Source organism: Ammospiza nelsoni, chromosome Z, assembly GCF_027579445.1.
Source record: "Ammospiza nelsoni isolate bAmmNel1 chromosome Z, bAmmNel1.pri, whole genome shotgun sequence".
Classification (NCBI taxonomy): Eukaryota; Metazoa; Chordata; class Aves; order Passeriformes; family Passerellidae; genus Ammospiza; species Ammospiza nelsoni.
In genome coordinates, this window is record NC_080669.1 from 17155658 (window position 1) to 17179609 (window position 23952).

Sequence of the window (23952 nt, forward strand, 5' to 3'; positions counted from 1 at the left end):
AACAAAGACTAGAGACATATTAAAGGTGTAAACATAAACTGAGTGTTTTTAAAGAAATTTTCTGAAGTAGAGCCTTTATGTGTTTCAGTGAAGATACAGGTGGTTGGTGATAACTGCAAGTTTGAGTATGCTCTGAGATGCTAAGTGCTGCCTGTGACACTTCAGGAAGTTTTTGAGTGATTTGGAAATGTTCTTTTTTTGTTAGAAGATGCTAAATACCTTCTGAGAATCGAATGCCATTGGTTGATCTCCAAACTGTTAGTTGAAAATGCAAGCTATTGAGGTGTTGGTTAAAACTGCCCTAGTAAACCTAAAGTAAAACAAAATTTTCAGAAGCTGTCTTGTGACTTTTTATTTTCAAGGGCATTTAATCAAAAACTAAAAAAAAAAAAAGAAAAATTACAATTCATGCTGCTTTAATACAGAAATAAATTTAATTTCTTAAATAAAAATAATTTCTTTCTGTGGAATGCTGAGGCTAATTTAGATCCAAACCTTATATTTAATAAGAGTAAGAATATGTAAAAGTAAGCACAGAAAAATAATTTTTATTTGGATCAGAAAATTTCTGTAAAAAGCTGTGAGAATTTCAGTTTTATGGCAAAGAACTTGGTTCTTTATTTAAGCTTATTTTGTTAGCAGGAATATGTGACTCAAGTTAAACTTAAAAATTTAAAGAAACCAGAGTGGCATGAACTGTAATTTTTTGTTGGCTATCAAAAGCATACCAGATATGTACCTAAACCTATGGGTGTTTATAGTTGAGGTTAGTGGCCTCCTTGTGGATTAGTAAGAGGGAAACCCAGTAACAACACTATACACACCAGCGGTGTTTCATTTTCAAATTAAATCCAGTCATTCTGGTGCCAGATTAAATCTTCAGGTAACAAGACTTTGGAATTTTGGAAGATAATGCTCAAGCTTTTTAAGGGTCATCAACCACTTCCTTCTTATTATCCATAGATTTCTGGCTGAGAAGCCTTTTTTAAAAATTTATGTTTTACATAGAATTACATAGTTTTTTTGCTATAGTTGCTTCATAAATTCCTGTTTTTAACCCACTTTGAGTTAGGTGCTTGTGGAAAACAGGTAGTATAGCCTGGTATGAATGAAGTTATCTCTCCTGAGCTTGTTCACTATGCTGTTCACTCCCAAATCTTGTTTACTACTACTGTCTGATATAATCAGAAATGGAAATAATCGATCACAATCAGAAACATGAAAACAGCAAAATATGAATAAATCTCTTTGTTTCCCTGGCAGTTGTCAAATTGCTGTTCATTTGATTTGGTCTGTAGTCAAGACAATTAATCTGCTTTGTGTACCCTGTCCGGGGAGATAAGGAGTTGATTTGGGTTCTACCAGGGAGTATTTATCAGGTTTTCTGCTGAACTAATCCTGTGTTAAGTGATAAGCACAAGTGTGTGTTTGTCAACTTTCTTTTAGAGAATATCCCAATTAAACAAAACATGTGTCAAAACAGGATGAGAGTTAGTTATATCATAAAATTATGCCTGCAGCTGTTGTTTCAAGTTGCAGTTCTTAATTCTTATGCACTCATTAACTGTTGCATGTAACTGCACTTTTGCTTTTGGTTCTCCTGCTTTTGACCATTTTGTATATTTTGTACTTACAGTTTCATTTGGTGCTGCATATTTTTTTTATGAAAGACTATATTTAAGAGACTTTTTAAATTTCTCTTTTCTCATTTCAGCATGTGAAAATTGTTCCTATTTCTTCAGGTCTGTGGACGTGAGTTTTACGTTGGAGTTAGAGGCAGCATTTTTGAAAACTCTTTGCAGAGTGGGTAGGTGAAAAAGTATTTTGTCTACTCCTGTTGATACCATTTTTCCCTGCTCTTGCTGTTTCCCTCTTGGCTGAAGTTGTTGAAACTCAGGTCTGCTGCCAAAAGAGCAGCACCATCCTCAAAAGTGCATTTCTACACCTCCCTCATAGTGTAGCAAATGTCATATGTGAACTGCATGGTAAAATAAATTATTCTGGTACCATGCTGCCTTGCAGTTGTTAGTCACTGTGATGAGAGCTGTGAAAACATGAGGGTGAGGAATGACATGACTGCCTTTGCTCTCTCTAGCCATAGATCAGCTTAAACTGTCCAGGAAACCACACCCTGAATTTCTTGTGAAAGCCAATGGAATGAATGCTCATAAGATTCAATAAACCAACCATTATCTTTGCAATTAACTTCCTTAATCACACTGAACTACTAGTACTTTAACTTGTTGCCATTCTTATTCATTAAAAGAGATGGTCTATGACATGGGCATTTAAAGTCAAGGAGATGATAAATTATTCTTTCTGCACAGTGAGTAGTAGAAGCAAAGGAATCAGAATTGTGTTTACACATGTGCAGTTTGTGAAAGTGCGCATACTTCATACAGCTGGAGAGGTGTATGGTGGGCTCAGTGCTCTCTATTAGGATTCTACTATTTAAATGAGATGTTACTGTTTTCTTGGAAAGTGGATTGCATTAGTCACAGGAATAAGGATGATCTAAAACTAGTTCACGTATAGGCAGAAATCAAATCTTACCACTGTATGGCAAGATCAGGGAATGGTAACCCTTTCCTTGTCGGTAGGTTGCATGGTAGATACACTGAAGTGGCACATGAGAAGGATGTGACAAAATTTTAGAGTATTGCTCCAGCTTTTGATCCATCTTACTAGGTGATTCCTAGACTGCAGTTCTTTGGAAAACACAATAAACATTTTTAAAGCAAGAATTCAAGGCACATTTTTACACATGTCCAGAGTGATAACATACTTCACACTGCATTTGAATGTGTAAATTATGCTTCAACACTTTGAGATACAGACTCCCCTATCTTAAAGGTCTTTTCCAACCTAAATGATTCTATGTCTTCAGGCTTTTAACCACAGTATTTTCTAGGCTAAACATAAATACTGTTCAGGAGTCAGCATGAAATGCATGGTGGTGCAGTGATTCCAAAGACCACTGAAAATGAAAAGAATATAGCATCCAAGTATTTTGTTGACTTGTAACATTAAGAGGTGATGCAGTTAATGAATAAATTACATGTAGTCCCTCTTGGTATTTTTAGGCCTTCTTTGTCTTTCTGATTGTGCTCAGTTTAATTAGGAATTTTTTTCTCTTTTTTTTTTTCTATTTCTGTAGGTTTTTTGCTGGTTCACTTCCTCATTTTATAACACAGGATACTGAATTCATTTTCTCACTCTTTCGATTTGTCAGTTCATCTGGTTTGATTTTCTAGTCTCTAATTTGTCTTTCTTGCTGCATCTATACAGACAAGCTGTTTGTTCTGGTCTTGTGTTACTGGGAAAACTACTCTAGCTTTTGTTGTCTGTGCTTTCCCCTTCATCTCAATTATCTGTCCTTTCCCAAAACACAATTAATGTTGAAATAATTAGTGTGAAGTTATTCGGTACATAGTATATCACCTTGAATAGGGTGGAAACAGTAGTGCAAAACTTAGTTTCTGTGAAGGAAACTTCTTGAACTCAAAAGTAGGTGATATGCTTGTTTTTCACTTGATTTCTGTCAGTGCTGGAAACTTTATTCTGTTTAATAAAACCTAGTAGAGAAACTGAGATGTCTTAATTGTCATTAGTTTGAAATTCTGTCACAGAAGATTCTCTTTCTATATAATTTTCTACTGCTGTGTACAGCCCTGCTTGTAAATGCACAATAGTTTTCTAAAATAGAAAACAAATGTATGGAAGTAAAACTGAGTGCTTTAAAAGTGTGAAAGTAACTTGAAAATAACTCTTCATTGCTGAATCTTTCCTGCAGTGCTCCATAGTATACTGTCTGTAGGGAGATCAGTTTGCTCAGGGTAATTTTTGTGTTGCTATCACATAAGTTTCAACTGTATGTGTGTATATTTGTATGTATGTACAGTAATGGGACTTCTGTATATAGGAAAAGGTCACTCTGTCTGTACTGGTCCTCTGTAGCCTCTGCTTTATATAGCTTGTTTTTGGTGTTTAATGATTGTCCTCTGTAGGGCTGAGGATTGGACAATAAATGCAGTCTTTGGTGTAGAATCCTGAAGTAACAACATTACAATTAATTTGAAATTTTTTTATTTTTGTGAACTTTATTTTGGGCACCTAGGATTCAACTGTTTTGTGTACAAAATTGGTATTTTTAGTGCTTGTGTGTAACAAGTGTAGCCTAGTGTGTTGTGAAGGATGTTATGCTCTTGCAGAGGAGTTTTTTATCATGGTTGCGGTTTCAGTGTGTACCTTTAAATATAAAGAGAGCAGGTCAGAGCACACACACTCTCACAAAAACCAGTGTCTCAGCAGGATCCAAGGTTCTCAAAGCATGTAATCCCAAGACTAGATTTGAACTGTCCTAGACTGAAAAGTGTTAGTCATTCAATTTTCAATCAAATGGTGAAATTTAAAGCAGTAGACTTTCCAAAGGTGATAACTTGTTTAATAACCAGTATTTTATAGAGTACAGAGTATTAATAGGATGCATGGATTTAATGACTGATAATTTTCAGGAGTTGTATTGCTTCGTGGGTTTTCTTCTCAAAATCATGTTTCTTGCATAGCTGGTTTTACTATTAAATGACTTCACAGCATAATTTAATCAGGGAAAAATATTTTTTTTACCAGCTAACTTGTGTGTTCCATTGAGAGGTGGAAGAAATGAAGACTGTTAGAGGATGTATCACCGTGAAGTAAAACTGACGGGAAAAATTCATTTTGTGTGACTGATGCAATATTAGGTGAAGGATTGAGCAAGGAGAACTTGTCCTTTTCCATGTATACTGAAAAGATGAAATACAGATTTCAACAAAAGATGCATGTTTTCTGCATATGGGGGAGATGTAAACAAAAATAGAGGTTTATTGATGCTGTGCTATCTCCTGTGTCTGCCAACAGGCTGAGATTATGACTTCCCCCTCATTTGTGCAACTAGTGTATTAATACAGAAGCTTTTTTTAAAGTATGATCCTTACAGAGGCTAGTTCATCACTAATTTTTCCAAAAGATGAAGTGAAGGTGGGCCTGAGAAGCACAGACCACTGCATGAGAGTTTCTTAGAGTCAGAAACTGATAAGAAACAATGCAAAGCAGAGAGGAAACAAAATATACATGAGACAGAAAGGACAAGGGTTCATAGTTGTGACCATGTTTTCCTTGCATGCAACACTAGTCTCCTAGAAAGCATTAAGGAGTAATTAAAAATTCAGCGTGCAAATAAAAATATTGAATCTATTGTTGATCTTGAGAGAAATCTTTCACATGCTAGAACAATTACTCAACTCCTAATTTATGTGATACGCATCACCAAACATTTATTTCTTTCCAACATCTTTACTTTAAGTGGGCGATTCTTAGAGCTTTTAGTCCTAGATTGAAATGAGTGTTTGTGCATATGAATTTCCTTAAAAAACAAAAATTCTTCTCTTTTGGATGAAATCTTTAATTGTGAAGCAGAAAATTCAATAGTCAAAAAGCATACAGTCAAGAACACGTCTTTTGAGCATCACAGTTAAGTTGAGACTGGAAAGATTTTTTTAAAACCTATTTATTGGGTTCTGAAAATATTATAAGTTAGACAATGTAGTTTCATGCTTTTAAGTTAAATGATCGATCAGTTAAGAGTCAAATCTTTTTGGTATCTTCCTATGAATCTGTGACAGTTTTTGGATACATGGGAGGTGAGTTTCCTTCCCCCCCCCCCCCCCCCCCAAATATTTTCTTAAACAAAGCTGTGTATATTTACTTCTGCAAAACAATAGGAATCAAAGTAACAAAAGTAGATGTCTTTTATGCTGCAAGGTAGAGGTGCTGATAAACACTGAATCCTGGAATCTTTCTGTTTCCAGAAGGAACTAGTGTTAAAAATGAATGCAAAAAGGGATGCTTCAGATAGCAGTTTGGCAGAAACTTTGATTGCTGTTGTGATCAGCTAGTTTTCTTTCTCTTTCTTCATGCTGTGCAAGTTAAACTATTTCCTTTGCAAGAGAAAAGAAAGTAATCCACAGTTTGTCACATTTTTACTTTTATCGCAGTTGGTTTTTTCTTCCTTTAAGCTGTTTGCCGTCACCTTTGAATAATTTGCAAACATATTTCAGTCTTTTTTTTCAAATTTTTTTAATACGTGTTATTATGTAGCATAAGTGTTGTTACAGATTTCTTAGCAGTTGGTTTAAATGGAAGAATCTCTTTTATAGCCTTTCACACACTAGTTCTTTTGTTAAAACCCCTCCTGGGTGTTAACCCCAGCCATATTTTTTGGCAGTGGTGTGGTTGTTTCTTTCAGCTCTTCTTTCTTGATTTTAAACTTTAATAATAAATTATAAACCAGATTGTCAAGTTATGGTACTTTGTAAGGCTGTGTAAATTTCCTTCTGACTAAAGTCAAGAGAGAAAGCTTACTGGTGGTTTATTTGAGATCCTGGATGTTTATGGCATGACTTGTACATAGTGAAGTATAAAATGATCCAAAACCCTACAGTGTGGCATTGTATAGAACATTTGTGACTTTAAATTTAAAGCCTAGTGTCTTCATCTGTACATCTGTACACTTCATTAAAAATATATATGTGAAAGGAGTATGTATTGCAGTAACTTAATTAAATTTTCTTCACAAAAAACCTGTGTTGACTCTTGAGGAAAACTTAATCTTCACATATTTAAGGCTTAAGCTACCTTGGAAGCGGAGACATCAATCTTTGTTTTCAGTCAAGTTTGTATTTATACTGTCAGAAAACAATATTTGTGGAAATTGTAAATGAGTGATATCACAAAGAAAAGCAGTCACCTTTGATGACTGTTTCAAAGAAAGCTCTGCCTTTGGGTTCATAATTCCTGCTGGATTTTTGGAATATTCAAAATGGTATGTGGCTTATTGTCCTTTTGGATGAGCTTAAGGCTTTTACTCTAAGTAGAGGTATTTCTTACTTTAAGAATGAAAATGCATATTTTATAGTAATTAAAAAATTAAGCTTTTCACTCTTAATTTTACAGCTCTTGATAGTCACATGGTCAAGGTTGCTTTTGCATCTTCAAGAGGAAAATGTTATTTTCTTATGTTCTTGCTCTGTATGTAGCATAAATGCAAAGTACATAATGTTTTTCTCTGAACATTTTAATTACTGTTACATGACTCTTTGAAGGTGCGTAGTGCCTTGTTACCAGTACAGGAGGGAGCTTCAGGAGTCGACAGCAGAGGCAGTGGAGCAAGCTGTGTGCTGGCAGAGCCATTGAGCACTCAGGCCTATGGAAGGGCAGCCGTCAGTGCTACGACAGTGCTTCTGGGGTGACTGGCGATCAGCAGCTTGAGCTGTGTCTGGGAGGGGTCTATATAGCAGAGGAAGAGAAGCTTTCTTATTTGTCATCATTGCCTATGATTTCTTTCTTCTTCAGCTTACTGAAAGGGTAGGCTTTATCTATGTACGGTCAGTTTATTTTTAATACAAATACATGGTTTTGAAATTTCCCATAGTTTGGCTTCACTTTCTTTGAAGTCTTTATTTTGGCACCAACAGCATTGTACTTCATATTAAATCCCCGCTTTGGAAGTAGGAGCTGCATCTCCTTTGCGAATGTGAAAGAGGAAAACAGAGTAAATGAGTACAGTAATTATCTAGAGACATACTGCAGAAGTAGAAGATAAAAGAAATTTTCATTCTTCTCATGACACTTAGCTTTTCTTTTCACAGTCAGATTCTATAAAAATTAAGAAAGTATGCAGTAGAACAGTTAGTTTAAATATAGCTATGGTTATCACTGGTATAGCTTGAAATTGTCATGCTTTGAAATTTGCCCTTTTGGGACAAATTTCAAGCAATTAATTTGTTCTGCCGTGTAGAATCTTGTAGAAAAATGTACAGTTTTAATTTACATGTGTGGAGAGAGGTGCTTTTTGAAAGAATTATTTTCCTTTAAATTTGCCCATGCTCTTTTTTCATAATGAAACCTATGATCATATTCTTCTGTATTGTTGACTTAAAAATAATATCATAGAGAGATGACTAGCTAAATTCTAGGAAAACCATCAATACAGATGTACATTTCTCTGGAACTACCCCACTTCTAATTGAGCTGTACTGAGGAATTTGTGACTTCTAGAAAATGAAAGGGGAGAAAATACTTCAGCTGAATGCTGAGGGGAGGGTAATAAGGGAGTTACACACAGCTGTTTTAGAAATTAAAAGATTGTTTATAGGATTCAGTGATTCCAGAAGTAATGCTAAATAGATACCTGCCATAGTTTTAACATGTGGACATGTTCTAAAGAAGGATTTTGCCGTACTAGACTTACTCTTCTGTTTCCAACTATATGGGACTCACAAAGATTTTAGAAATTTAGAGTTGCTTTCAGATGTTTATGGTTTTTGCTATGAATGCAATGGGCTTTATCCTTTAATTGCAAAATAATTAGCATAAATTATTAGCAGAATTTTCAAAATCTTAGAACAGCTAAAGTAGTTTCAGGACAGGCACCTGTTGCTGTTGTCAATTGTGTAATATGCCTTATTTAGTCAGGGAGATTGATCTGGTAGGTATGGAAGAATACTTTGTTTCATTAACCTATCATTGAGTGCCATGCTTTGTGTGGCCTATTATTTGACTATTTACTCAGCACTACAGATTACCTGTTTTTAAAGGAATGTCCAAAATCAAACTGAGCTTTCTAAGCAACTGGCTTCTAGTTCCTACTGAATAACAAGGAAAGAATAAACTTAATCTAGCTGTAGCTGTTCTATTACTCTTGCCTTACCTGTTGCCAGTTAATAACCTCCAAGAAATGTAAAATTGCTGCCTTGAAGTAGAAGAGGTGGAAAGTCTCATGATGTAAAAAAAAGGAGTCTTAAGATCTTAGGAGATGATTAATATGTTTGGAATGATAGAATGAGTGCAGGAATAGAGGAGGATGTTGCAGCCTTGGTTTGATAGCTGTCCTTGTTTTGAGCTATTCCATTTACCTCGTCTACCACAGTCTGAAAGAAAGAATATTAGCCATCTAACTGGCACTCAGAAGGCAGGTGCTGGTTTTCGTGAGGTAGGCTTTGTGCTGGAAGAAGTGTTCATTAGGGAAGGGTTAGGCAGCATGGTTACTTGTCCTGCCTGCTTGTTCACTTTCACTCTGTGGCCTCACAGAGAACTGGTGCAAGCAGCTTGCTGAGGCTAAGCAGCTGCCCAACCCCACGCAGTTGTGCTGTGGAAACTGAAATGGATGTGGTGGCACGAGGGCGGTGTGAACTCCTGTCTCTGCTTAAAGAAGTGCTTGTCTATGAACTGTGGACAGGGAAGTATATCAAGGTAGCTTTATAAGCAAGATTTGCCTACTCTTTTGACTGTTTTTCAGCTGGACTGAACAACTGTATAGCTAAGAAGTAACCAGTGGAAGACTTGTGTACAGAGAGAAATTAGGGGCATGGTAGGACTCTCTAGCCTCTGAAGAAAGATTCAATTAGAATCCTCTAAGACATTATCTAGGGCACTACCCTATTGTGTGGAGTCTTTCAACAATAAAGGCCTTGCAAACCCAGAGCAGCCTGTAGCAGATCTTCGTCACTACATTAAATGCTTCGTGTTACAAAGTATTTTAAAAATATCTCTCTCACTTCTATGTGGGAAAGAAAGAGATGGAACAAACGGTCTTTACAGACTGAAGTTTTGTAATTTCTTCGTGTATTCTGTATGAGCGGAATTGTGAAAACACTGAAGAAGTAAACGTCATCTTTTTCATTAGTCCAGAGTATCTCAAACATACACATTTTGTACTTCTACTTGCGCAACTGCCATGGTGTCAGTTTATCTTTGCAATCTTCTAGAACATTTTTGCGTTTGTTTTGGTTTTGATTTGTCAGTGAATGAGAAGGCTTATCATTTGTAAGCTGCCTAAACAAGGAGGTGATGAAAAGCATCTTTTTTGTATTCTTCTACTTGAGAAATACCTTGATCAGCCACCTGAGAAAACACTGGCATTCCTAGCAGTTTTCATATACTACATCCTTCCAAGGGGCATGCTATAGTTTATAAATGCACTGTCATTGTTTGTGTGGGTATATAACTTAGTATTGATACTAAAAGTTAAAAATTGGAGTAGTGTGTCAGTGGAGCACTCAGACAATAACAAAAAGTATAAACAAAATCTTCAGGTAAGATTCTAAATTGTCCTGTAAGAAACTAAGTTTTGTAGTCAGGGCTCTAAAGGTAGCAAGCCTAGCCAGTCCAATTATTCTACAGTGTCTTGATTTAATGTTTAATTGTTTTGTTTTTTAATGCAGTCATAGTTAAAAGTATGTAAATTTAAAAACACTCTTTGTATCAATTTGAAGATACGAAGACAGACATTTGAAATTATGATGGTTCCCTGTATTGTAAGAACCCCAAAGCTTTGTTGATCTTTTATTAAACCAAATAAAACAGTTGCATAGCTGATAAGCTTGGGGTTTAAAGAGTTTCTCTGTATTTTTGCTGCTGTAGTGGGTTAATGGTTATGAATGTAATGGCAAAATCTAGTGAACTGTCTTAGGATATACTGACTGAATGATGTGTCAGTTGTAAGTACAGGCAGATGTCATGGGTGAGGGTTGTAACTTTGGTATAGGTTTTCTCCTGTCGAAGCTGGTTTAGTCCACCATTCTGGAGCAGCAGTTCATTGTGTGCTGCAGTGAGCTACATCTTCAATTTTATGGATACAGGCCAGTTACAGAGCGTTGTAAAACAGGTCACTGCAGCCATCTGCATTGTATTTCTTTGTATTTGTGTGCTAAAAATGAAAGAAGTTGGAAAATATTTTCTTCTGAAAATGTTTGAGGTGTTCTTTTTTTTAATATCAGTGTATATAAAATTGAATATGAGATTGTAAGAATATATGTTGGACATGGTAATGCACCATGTTTTTCCACAGCCTTCTGGAAGTATGCAGATGTTTCTTCTGTTGAATAAATACTAAGTTAAAAACCAAATTAAAGCCCCCACAACAGGAATTGTGTCAGTAGTGGTTTTTCTTCCTGCCCTCCAGTAAATAAAAGGTGGGTTTGGTGTAATAAAGGACAATCATTAATACTTTCTACTACATCTGCACATACAGCTTTTTTTTAATTAGCATGATATGCATTTTACAATCAAAATATGCTCTTTAGGTGCAATACCTGAGTGCTGGTATACTCAATGTAGTGCTAATAGGTGAAAATTAATATGAGTATTGCATGTTAATTACATTCTAGTGTCTGTGCAAATACAGTGTAATATGCATGACGTCTAGTAACCGTTTAGTTGACAGTTCTTTAAAATACAGTGTTTATATTTTTTAGTTCTCTTAAATGTAAAAATGGTTTTGCTGTTTGTCACAATTAGATGTTGTATTTAAATATACTGTTGAGATGCAGTTTCATGGTTAAAAATAAGTCTCTGCTGTTGCTGGAGAGGAGTGAACACACTCATGTTTTCTTCCATCCACACTAACACCTGTGCTCCTTCATGAGCAGCTAAATTTGGCTGAAAAGGTCTTTAAGCACCCTAGCCTAGTCACAGTCTTCTGTTGTGAATGACTTTCCCACACTAGGGATGCAGCAGGAACACATGATTAGCCAGGATGAGGAGACTCTAATTGCTCCTTTTAGCACAGACCCCATATAAGCCAGTACTCTGAGCAGTGTTTTTGCAGCCGATGCAAGCCAACATGATGGCTTTTCCTTACCCTTTTCTTTGCAGTGGATCCTGCCACTTCTCAACGTCTCTTTCAGCTGAATAACTAATCTAGCTCAGCTCAGAATGCTGGTAGGCTGGAGAATTGATTAATCTCATAGGATAACTCTTGGGCACTAGACTTGATGCAAGATAAACAGTTCATGCACATGTAGGAATGTTGGACCAAGGGCAATGGGAAGTTCTCTTTCCACCAAAGTGTTGAGAAGCTGTTTGGATCAACTTATTCCATCTTGTAAGATCCCTTGGCCTCCACTTTCCATTAAAATGCTTTTATGGAAGAAAGTGGTGAAAGTTTCAGGAAATGTAACTTCCTTTCAGAGGTGTTTTGTTTGTTCAAGGTGTACCTTGTTTCTTGTTGGCGTTTTGAAGTTGATGCTTGGCTGGGATATTACAGCAGTCTTAATGAGTAAACAGATGTAACTGGAGCTAGATGCTGATTTTTGAATGAAGGACTTGTAGTACTCAAACTCTCTTCTGTCAGTAGAGTCTGAAATTGTTAATATTCTTAAAGCAAATACCTTGATCTTTCTCCTAAAAATTTGATGGTAAGTCGTATGTATTTTAAAAAAATGTACTGAAACAAGTTGGTTTTTTTTTCTCAAATGTGCCATGAGTGTGTTTAAATATATGTCAAATTAGTTTTGCTCAAGGTCCCCTGTGTCCTGTTGCAAATGCAGATTTTACCTATGTGGCTGTGCATTTATGAAAGTAATGTTGTATTGCAGACACAAAGCCTACAGCCAGCCTACAGCCTCCTTTCTTTTCTGAACCAAGTTTTCTTAACCAAGTTATTCTTGTTATTTTAAAAAGGGTAGCAGGATAGATTTAAATCAGTGTAACATATTGATTTAAATCAATAGTGTAATATAGCTGAATTTGCTGATTTATTGAGACTTATTTAGATTGACTTATTGAGATTTATTTATTATGGGGAAAAGTTATGTTGTTGGCATTTTTTTTCCTGAAAAACAAGTTCCTGGCAGTTGTGGGTTTTGTGTATAGGAAGGGGGTGTTCTTGGGAAGAATAAGTAAAGGGAGTTGTTGCACTTTTATGTTGAGCTTTCTCTGTAACAGCTTTACTCGTAATCTTGTCTTTTATTTCTTTAGTGTGGTCCTGACAAGCTGCTTCTGGTGTCAGTAACAGACCTTCTACCATGAGCAACTCTACTCCAGCTACAGGTATACATTAAAAAAAAAACCCTCAAAGTTCTTCATCTGTTCTTTCTCTGTGTTGGTTTTTTTTTTCTTTTGTTGTTTTGTGTGTTGAGGAAGATGCAGTCAGTGTATATATTTGTTTACCTGTAGTTTTAGACCAGACAGGAAGTTGAAAATGGGAGAAAACTGGTACTACTTTTGTTAATATTACTTCCAGCATTAGGTGTACATGGAGTGTTAATGACCAGTGGTTGCATGAAGTAACTTTGTGTAAAATAAGTTAACTGAATCATGACCTAGACAATTGCCTATCAGCAGTAGTTTCCAAATAGTTTATTTTATATCAGGGCAAAGGACAGAGCAGATCACCTTTTGTGATCTTGGACACCAAGTCTCTGAGACTTGCTGTATTTTCAGTGGGGAAGGAGGAGTCTGAGGAGCTAACTTGAAGATTTTTCTTTTTGATTTCTTTGATTTGCACATGTCAGGTTGTTTATACTTCTGCTGATCAATTTAGTGTGAGGTCCAAATGTTTCTGCTTGGCTTGAAATAGCATTAGCTTAAAGCTCAGCAATGTAATAGCTGAAATATATATTATTAATTAACAGTGCAATGACTGATCCTTCACAGTGGTTCCAAGATGTCTAAATGATATAGAGATTTTTGGGATATATTACTTGGCATTCTCATTAATAATCATATAAATCTAAAATAAAATATGATCACTATTGAAATGCATCTTTTTACCCAATACAGCTGCTCCAGCTGCAGGTCTTGTTTTTTGTTGTTATGTTTGGGGTTTTGGGGCTTTTTTGGTCTGGTAGGTCGCATATCTAAAATGGCACATGAAGCCATTTAAAATTTCTTGATGGAAAAATGAATGCATAACAGACTTTTCAGTTTTGCAGGTGGGAGAATTGTTAAGTGTGGTATAGCTGGGGCTTGTATCATCCATCTTGAAATTTTACAGGTTTCCAATAATAAAAAGACCCTCTGTAAACATCCTTATGCACAATGACTTGTGTGAACCAGTTCTCAGCCTTAGACTGTATGCAAAACCTACAGTAAAATCTGAAATTTCTTATAAAGCTCCCACAGAAATTTCTTCTCAATCTTTTGTGTTTCTCCTTGGAAGGCTAAATGCAACAGATTAGATATTAAGGCTATCTCTCTTGCCTCCATTGCAACTGCTTCTAGAACAATATGCTTGTTCCAGATACGGTGTTCTGCTTTAAAGTGCTCTCAAGGCTACTGAGTAATGTTCCTGAAATGCAGTCGTTGGTCACTTACCAATCCAAATTAGTCCCTTACAGGATCCAAACAGGCATATGTTCAAAAAACCCCACTTCTGGCAGTATGTCAAAGTGGAAGATGTAAGAGTTTGCGTGGATTTCATGCTGTCTTTCTCAAAGACTTTTTAAAACTTAAAATAATTGTAACAGCAGGCTTTCTTTATTAAAGTAAAAACAAACTCAAAACCTCAAGTTAGCAATTCAGTCACAGAAAGACAAGTTGGTGATAAAAGGAAAATTAATGTATTACCTCCCAGTTGGGACTTTCCTCTCTTTTGTGCAACTAATATTTTATAGATATCTTATGTAGGCATTTGGGGAGAAGTTACTGACGTCCCATTAAAAAAAAGAAAACAATAGCAAACCAAGACCAAATCTTCAGAAAATAAACAAGTCCAAAGCAAAGCCAGACATACCCCACCCTCCCCTTGCTATCAAGATTTGTAATAGCTGATGAGATCTTCTTACACTGTCCCTTTGTTAGATATGGAATATCCTTTATTATGGTTCAAAGAACTAAGTACCTAAGTCAATGTCAGTGCTGAGGCAGCAGTTTATCTCCTTTAGGTTTTGATATGTACGCTGTGCAATGGGTTTGTCTTGTTTACTTGTCTGTCTCCCTCCCTAAAATATTTTAGATAATGAGAAGAAAAAAAGTAAAGGAAAAAGATCTCAGTGTTCCCCTTCACGTGTCCTTCATATTCGTCAAATTCCAAATGGTGTTACTGGAGCAGAAGTTGTTTCATTAGGTCTCCCTTTTGGCAAAGTAACCAATCTCTTGATGCTAAGAGGAAAAGGTCAGGTATGTAGTTTTCAATGTTTCAATAACAAGAGCAAGACTGAAGATGTGGTTCATGTTATGATAATTTTGATCTTGACCTTGAGTGAAGTGATTGCAACAATGTCTAAATATTTCATTGATAGCAGAAGATTTTCGTATTTTTAAATGTGAAAGTACATTTTGAAATTTATTTTAAGTTTTTAATATGCTTTCAGATTGCATAATGAAGTAGAAAGTTGTTAATAATATTGCTAAACATTATATCCACTTTGTGAAAACATATGGATGATCAAGAACTGCATTGTCATTGTTGATGACACAATGACAATGAGCCTGCCTGCTTAAGCTACTGACATGCATGTAATTTTTTGACGTCTTTTAATCCTGTTAAATGTGGCAGAGTAGTTTGTGTCATGAAGAAGCACAGAAATCCTAAAAATAATAAACATTTATTCAAAAATTGTCTGTATTAATACAATAATAAACTAATGGATGTTTAATGTTCTGTTCCAGCTTTTTCAATCAGTGTGCATATCAGCTACTTGAGTAATAGTGCTTGATTTCAGGAATTTAGCAAATTGATTACAGTGTAGTACTTTTAGCAGCATTACTTCCCATATGTCATACTTATTCCACCTCTTCTTAGATGATATAGTGTACTTACAATATAAAACTTCCTATGAAAACACACAAATTGAATAAAACAGCCCCATAAACATGCACACACAAATGCATTCTAATGCTGAGGAAATCAGTATTGTACTTTCACATAATCTTTTTCTAGTGAGAGTGGAATTGGGAAAAAATTATGGTTTTTTTCTCTCATGTAAACAAAACCAACTTTGAAATCATCTATGTATTGGTTGCAGGCATTTTTGGAAATGGCTTCCATAGATGCTGCTGTTTCTATGGTGAACTACTACACTCCTGCTACACCTCACCTCCACAATCAGCCAGTTTTTATTCAGTATTCCAATTACAAGGAACTTAGGACTGACAATCAGCATAATCAGGCTGTAAGTACAATGTTTCCATTTAACAGGATATAATTGCATGAGTTGTGAATGCATGTGTTAATAGAGAAAGTATTAAGGTGTTTTCTGCTTCTCACGTTGCCCTGCCTGTGATAGTGCTCAAAAGATGGAAAGGATCTCAACCAAGACAGTTGATCCCAACTGACCTAAGGGATGTCTCACACTGTATGATGTTGGGCTCAGCATTGAAAACTGGGGGAAGGATGAGGAATGTTCAGAGTTGTGGCCATGTTCTTTCCAAGGAATTGTTACACTCAGTGAAGTTCCTACTTTCTTGGAAGCATTTAAATAAACACCTATCTGCCAGTGAGGGAGGTGTTTAAAGACCTTGTTTTGCCTTACTTGCATATGCAGCTATTGCTTTGCCTGTTCAACTGTCTGTAAATGACAGTTTTCTCACTTCTACTCTTCCAATTCCGTGTCTCGTTGTGCTAAGGGAAGGTGACTGAGTAGTTGTGTGGCACTTTGCTGTATAGCAGGGTTAAACCACAACACTAGTAAATAAACAGCTGCACTTCACTATACCAGTAGACAAATTCTGATATGTATCATTTCAGTAACTTCTTAGAGACAGGGTCTTCTCAAAATCTGTAAAATTATTGTGAAGGAGCTAAAGTTCAAAAGTAGTTCATCATAATGACCATAAAATCAAGTGAAGGTGGCAGGAGGACTGCTTGTATGAACAAGGAGCTCCTGATTGGGCTCGAACATAAAAGAGAGGCATAGGAAAGCTGGAATCATGAACAAGTGCCTCAGGAAGATTATAGAGCATTACTTATACATGCAGGGATATGGTTAGGGAAGTCAAAGGCTACACAGAATTGTCTCTGACGAGAGATGTGAAAAGCAGCAAGTTTTGTTCCTTGTGGTATATCAGCCGTAGAAATAAGATTTCTTTTTTCCAAAATAATATGTGGGCCTGCTGCTGAAAGGGGCAGGAACAGAGGAGATGGAAAAGGCTGAATTACTGAAAGCCTTCTCAGCAGCATGTAGTGGTTAAGAGTTGCACTTGAGAAGAGTGGAAATGTCTTGATGAAGGAAGTAGAGAAGAATCACATCAGAGAACATTTAAATTAATTTGATAAACAAAAAGTCTATGTCCCTAGTGAGATACACTTTTGAATGCTGAGGGAGCAGATTGGTGTCATTGCAATGCCAAAGTACTATCTTGAAAATGTCATGGCAGTTGGAAAAAGTGACTGAGTTACTGAGGACTAGAAAAAAGAAAATCCTTCCGTCTACTATATTAAGGAAGGACAGCAAGAAAGATGAAAAGAAAGATCTGGGGAACCACTGCTTGATCAGCCTTACTTGGGTCCCTGGGTAAGGAATGGAGCAACTTATTCTGGAAACTATCTCCAAACATTCTAAGGAGAAGAAAGTGGTTAGTCATAGTCAAGCATAGATTTTTAAAAGCACATTATGCCTGAGCAATGTGATGGCCTTTTATGGTGAGATGACTGGATTGGTGGACAAGACAAGGGGATATTGTGTATCTTGACTTTGACGAGACTTTTGTTTCCAATAACATCCAAATAGATGAACTGATTAATGCAGTCTAGTTAAGTGAAGTGATTTAAAAGGCTGAAATGGTTGTGACCAGTGGCATAAAGCTAGGGTCCAGTCACTGGCAGAGTACCCTAGGGCTTAATACTGGATTTTGGATTTCTGGATGAATTTCAATTGACCTCCCATTTAGATACTTAAGTTATATACTGTGATATGTATATCATGATTTTTTTTTCCTCTGTAAGAATGTTGACAGTAGTGATTTGGGCATAAATCATTCATTTGTGCTGGCACAAAAGTCACACAAGTCTTGCAAGCTTGTCAGTCTGGTAAATATTATTTGTCTCTTTCCTCATCTAAGATTGCTGTATCATTTTGTTATCTGCAAAACCAAACAAATTACAAGATTTCTTTTTAGGGATGTGGTTTGCATAACAGCCTCAGGAAAACTATATGTATATTTGCAAATAAGACGCCTTGGGTCTCTTTCTGAGTATTTTCAACTTGGTACGTGGCACTTAGTTCTTCTATAACAGCATTGTCTACTTTTAAAAATAAACTGTTTGGCACTTACATTTGAGTTTTATCTAAAATTTGAAGAGACCCTAGTAGACCCTGGTAGAGCGGCTGAATACTGTTACTGTGCTAGTCCCTAGTCTGAGCCCTGAAGTACATATTATTTTGCAGGGTTATATTTTTCTGAAACTATGTAACATGTACCATGTGCCCTGTTTAATCTGTCTTCCAAAGAATTTATGTAGCTGAGACATGTCTTTTAAGTCACAATACTGCATCTGGAAAGGAACATCTCTCCACAGTCCTGCTACTCACTGGAGGTATGAAGACCTCTTTGGGGAAAACCCATGAAAAACAAGTGAAAAGACTTGTGTAATCACAGAAGTATAGTTTAAGGAGTGAGATTTGAACCTATTTTTTGTGGTTGATGGCTTTGCTCTGAAAGAAGAGTAGGGTGTGCAGGTTTAAGCTTATTCCAACCAAATCTTAGTTCCTGAAGAGAATTAATCCTAGTTTTTGGTATGCTGACTGATTGTTTTGTCTATTACAAGATTACAATATTGTCATCTATAATATTGCTGGAAAAATGTCTAGAATGACAATAGCTTACTGAGTCAAAGAAAAATCATTACAAGTAGTAGCAGTTTAACAAAAAAAAACACTTGTAATTCTGTGAATTACACTGGCTAGTTGTAAGGGAGGAGAATGGAAAGTAAGAGTTATGATTTATTTATTAATGTGGGATTTGAATCAATAATATGAAGGAAATATGGTTTTATAAAGTTATTTTTTATGTCCTTTTCATTTAGGAGAACTTTATTTCAGTATGAATAATTTGTATATAAAATAACTGTGCTCTCTGCTGTGACTTAATTTCAGAGACCCCAACCTGCACTGCAATGTGCGAATGCTGTGCAGCATGGAAACCTGGGTACTACAAGTGCTCTTGCTGCTGAAGGTGGGGTCCTTCCAAGTAATGGTTCTGTTCTTCGAATCGTTGTTGAAAATGTTTTTTGCCCTGTCACTTTAGACATACTTTATCAGGTAATGAGGACTGCTTAAAAAAAGTCACAATCTGTTGCTACTGTAAATCCATTAATTTTTTTTTTTTAATACCTGTGGCTCCTGAATCTTCTGAATGAGGACTGTCCCTTTAAAATAATTTCCTGGATTTAGGGATCTAGGATTGAAATAGTTGTATGTAAATGAAATTTAAGTAAACAGGGCTTCAATACTCAGATTTTCATGTTGTCTCATTTAGTTCCTTGCTGTGGAAGCAGCAACAAACTTGAATGGTTAATTCTGCTTTCTTGATGAGCTAGTGAAATACTGAATGTTATAAACTAGTGAATCCATATTATATCACTCTTTCTGCTGAGTAACCTTTGTAGTTTGCTTTATATTTAGGGTTTTATGTTCACTTTTATACCTCAGTGCAAGTGATGTAATATGCAAATTGCTTGTTAAAATCAAATGGTTTTGATTGTTCATCTTTAGAATGTCATTTGACTACCTCTCTAAACTTAGAATAGCGGTAGACTGTATTTATGAAAGACATTGCTATAACTTCTGCTAGGTGTTTGGCCTATGCTGTTGAAAGCTCTAAGTTTAAAAATAATAACTTGAAGACCACTTCTTTGCATCCAAAATATTTGTTGATACTTCACAAATATTGCAAAGTTTTTCATACTTGAAACTTTTGTAATTGATAGTAATTTATGCAGTAAAAGCCATGCCCCACATATAAGTTTCTTAAGTAATACAATTTAGAATAACTGGGATGATTTTGTAGGAACCTGCAGTCCTGGAAGATTCTTTTCCTGCTCTGCTAAGATCTCAAACAATAGTTGTTTTTAGCAACACTGTTTTTCCTCTTACCTCTTAAAATTTTCTGTTTCTCTTTATCTCCTCACCATGATACTGATTAACTAGTGTACATATTAGTTGCCACTTGGATCTAAACCTTTGTAGGTGTCTTTGAGTGTTGCTCACTCATTACTGAACCTGTGCAAATACTATGTCAGCTGTTTAGGATTATTGCTGCATTCAGAATAACCTCAGAACAAGCTCCTGGGGTTATGGAAGCTGTACTAGTTCTAAGAATGCAAAAGCAAAGAGGAAATTCATATTAATTTACTTTCCTCTGATTTTAGTCTACTTCAGTGCAGCACAACTATATTTTCAGCATTTGAATTGCTCTCAACTACTTTTCCAATATGTCTTGAAAATTTAGCAATATTTGCAAAGGGATCTTATTTGGAGTTCTTAATAGGGGACAGTCTCCTCTAATTAGAGCAGCACTTTGTGCCCAATCTAACTTCCACTTTGTATAGTAAGGTTAATGAAAATGAGTATTTTCACTGGCAAGTACAGCATCTTATGGAACACTACTAGGCAGGCTGTCAGTCCATACTTGGACTGTATTTTGTAAATTGTCTTGCCTGTCAGAAAATTAATTTTTTAAAATCACAATTTGCCTTAAAATATTTATCATATGAAGCTGAAAATTCGGTGTTATTTTTTCAGAAACAAAGTTGATATATACAGTGTGTTTATGTTTAAAATGAAACAGGAATGAGTACATTAAATTTCATTACCTTAAAAAGGTCTATTAAGTTTTCTGGATAAACATATGTTGAGAAGCTGTATTTAGGCATTTCTTAAGAGGAAGTGCTTTATGTACAGGAACTCAAAGACTAATTTTAAATTGCTGTGAAAAGGTTTTTGTTCTGTTTTCTACAATTAAATGATGACTTCAGCACTAAAATCTTGTTTCTGAGAGATGGAGAAACTGGGTCCAAATGGTTGGGACATTAGTCTTGGTCCTAAGAGGTTGACAAGAGATGCTTATACTTACCTAGGGCCTTTCTTTCCATTGCAAACTTAATATTTCTCAGGGGTTTCTGCTTTCCTGACTTTGCATTGATTCTAACAGTTGTTTGAAACCAATAGTACTTCTCAAACTCATCTTTCCTCTGATTGGCCTTTTTTTTCCTGCACTTGCATGATACATCCTGATTTTACATTTGTCCTCACTCTTGTGGCATTGCTTTTGTTTAAACACCTTCATGTAATGCACACTCTCATTTTGAATGTATGTATATTTAAATTCAGCCTTTAAAAGTATGTCTGCAGTGCTTATGTTTGCAATAAATCAAATACCATTTAATTATAAAGTATAGGGGTAGGTTCAAATCTAGGTCTTTGTCTTGCTTCTTTCCTTGTTTTTTAGTTTAGGCAGTGAGTCTTAATAAGCACATCAATTATTTAAGTTCTGTTTTATTCAGCAGATTTGCAGAATTTGTCTAATGTTCAGAACATAAAGGTGGATACCTTGAAATGCAGATTGCAGTTCCCATCTCAACTGACTTCTAGTAACAAGGAATAATATTGATAGAAATAGACAGATCCATCAGGTCAACAGGTGGCTCTGTTGTGTACTTGAATCAATTTTGGGTTTTTTGACCAAATAAAAATCTATTTGGATAATCTATTCAACACCTGTTCTGCTGATACCTGATGTGATGTACCTTTCTCAGAGGGGAAAAAGGGTTCTAGTGTAGGAAGTAGTGGAGCTTGTTGACAGCTTTAAACTAGCTTGGAACAGGGAAGGGTAATGTGTAGAAGCTAGAGAGCAAGAGGCTAGAGAGCAGCACTGTGGAAAGGGACCTGGACATCCTGGTCAATGGCAAGTTGAATATGAATCAGCAGTGCACAAGGTCTGGAGGCGAAGCCTTATGGAGAGTAGCTGAGGGCAGTAGGTCTGTTCAGCCCGGAGGATGCTGAGGGGAGACCTCCTTGCAGTTACAGTTTACTCAGAGGGGAAGTGGGAGGAGCAGGTACTGATCTCTTCAGTGTTGTGACCAGTGACAAGACTTGAGGAAATGGCATGAAGCTGAGCTGGGGAATGCTTAATTTGGATTGGAAAGGGTTTTTCACCCAGAGGGTGTTGGGCTCTGGAACAGGCTTTTCAGGGAAGTGATCACAGCACCAAGCCTGACAGTTCCAGAAGCCTTTGGACAATGCTCTCAGGCACATGGTGTGACTCTTGGGGTGTCCTGTGCAGAGCTGGGAACTGCACTCAGTTGATGATCCTTGTGGATCCCTTCCAACTCAATGTGTTCTGTGACTCTAAGACTTGTGAAGTCCATTTCTCAAACCTCAACTCTGATTCATTATTCTCAATTTATATGCAGACACTTGACAAATGCCTGTTTGGACTGTCCTTCCCTGTTAGTTGATAAGCCATTACTAATTCTTTAAAAACACTTTATCCATCTTTCCTGTCTTTTGTAGCCTTCCTTTAATTATTTTTTTACCTGAAACAAAATTCTGAGTTCACACAATTTTTGTTCAGCTCTCACAACAGAAATATTTTTCAGAAATTTATTTGGAATATTAAATGCTAGCTTTTAGTGTGCATGAATTACTCACTGCTTCTTATAGCCCATTTTTTTTCCCTAACAGATTTTCTCTAAATTTGGCTTTGTCTTGAAGATTGTCATGTTCCATAAGAACAATCAATTTCAAGCTCTGCTCCAATATGCTGATGCAATGCATGCATATTATGCCAAAATGGTAAGTATAATGTATTCAGCTTGATTTTGTTTGTTTGTTGGGGGGTTTTCCTTGCTAAGAGATAGGGGAAGCATTAGGAATATTTTGACTATTAACTTTGTGATATCTCATCATTCTAACATTTTTGTTGCACATTAATAACTTTGACATCTCTCTTTATTTAAGAGGACTGCACTCTATCATTAACTGAAAACAAATCTATAGCATATACTCCAGGACTTGCATGAGTCTGTCAAAATGAAAATCATTGGTAATATTCTCTCTGTCATCTCGAGGCTGAAGAGGCCCAGCTCCCTTTTACTTTTATTTGTGAAAGAGACGCTCCAATTGCTTAATCATCTTTGTAAGTCTACACCGAACCCATTCCAAGAGCTCCAGGTCTCTTTTGGGCTGAGGAGCCCACAGTTGAACATGGCAGTCCAAATGTGGCCTCACCAGTGCTAAGTAGAGGGACAGGATCACCTCCTTTGACCTGCTGGAAGTGTTCTTTATAATGCATCCCAGGATGCCACTGGCCTTCTTGGCCACAAGGACAGATTGCTGGCTCACAGGCATCTTGTGGTCGTGCACAAAGATGCACATTCTTTGTAGAGCTGCTTTCCAGTACATCAGACCCTAATCTATGCTTTGCATTTGCCTTGGCTGAATTTCAGACGGTTCCTCTGCGCCCATCTCTCGAGGCTGCTGAGGTCCCTCTGAAGGGCTGCACAGCCCTCTGGGCTATCGGCCACTGCTCCCAGCTCTGTGTTGTCAGTGAAATTGCTGAGGAGGCCTCTGCCCTTCATCCAAGTAATCTTTAGTTCTCATATAAAGGGAGCAGGAGGTCATTAATAGTCAGATGTGTAGAAAAGCTTTAGCAATCCTTTCACGACAGCTGTGATTCAAGTCCCAGAGAGGCAGACTGGAAACCTTTTTAGACCAATTATCAGGTCAGCAGATAGGTGCCTCTGCCTTGGCAGGGCATCACCTACAACAATTATGCACCACTTCTGGGTGTTCTTGGGCACAGGATCTGTACACTCTGTTGTTTCACTTGAAGTCATGCCTAGGACTAGGACTTATATTGGAAAAGACCCTAAGGTCGTTGAGTCCAATTATAAATCTAATGCTGCCAATTTCACTTCTAAACCATGTCCTGAAGCACAACATCTGTACATTTTTAAATATCTCCAGGGATGGTGACTCCACCACTTGTCTCTTTTAATGCCTTTTGATGAAGAAATTTTTCATAATATCCAGTCTAAACTCCCCTTGCAGAACTTGAGCCTATTTTCTCTTGTCATGTCACTTGTTTCATGGGAGAAGAGACTGACTCCTGCCTTGCTACAGCTTCCTTTCAGGCAGTCCTAGAGAGCAGTAAGGTCTCTCCTGAGCCTCATTTTCCTCAGGGCAGACA

The 23952-nt window shown here is 36.6% G+C and overlaps 1 protein-coding gene across 4 annotated transcripts in view; it reads left to right on the forward strand.

Moving 5' to 3' along the window:
- Positions 1-23952, forward strand: part of PTBP3 (polypyrimidine tract binding protein 3) — a 38578-nt gene that overhangs the window by 2095 nt on the left and 12531 nt on the right. For 2 of the 4 annotated variants that reach the window (XM_059491909.1, XM_059491910.1), the window contains exons 2-7: positions 1715-1807; positions 12799-12870; positions 14777-14940; positions 15789-15935; positions 18858-19022; positions 22446-22556. In XM_059491909.1, the coding sequence (XP_059347892.1) occupies positions 12846-12870; positions 14777-14940; positions 15789-15935; positions 18858-19022; positions 22446-22556 (612 nt within the window). In that variant the 5' untranslated portion in view covers positions 1715-1807; positions 12799-12845. The remainder of the gene's footprint in view (positions 1-1714; positions 1808-12798; positions 12871-14776; positions 14941-15788; positions 15936-18857; positions 19023-22445; positions 22557-23952) is intronic. The other 2 variants (XM_059491912.1, XM_059491911.1) reach the window with 1 other exon arrangement.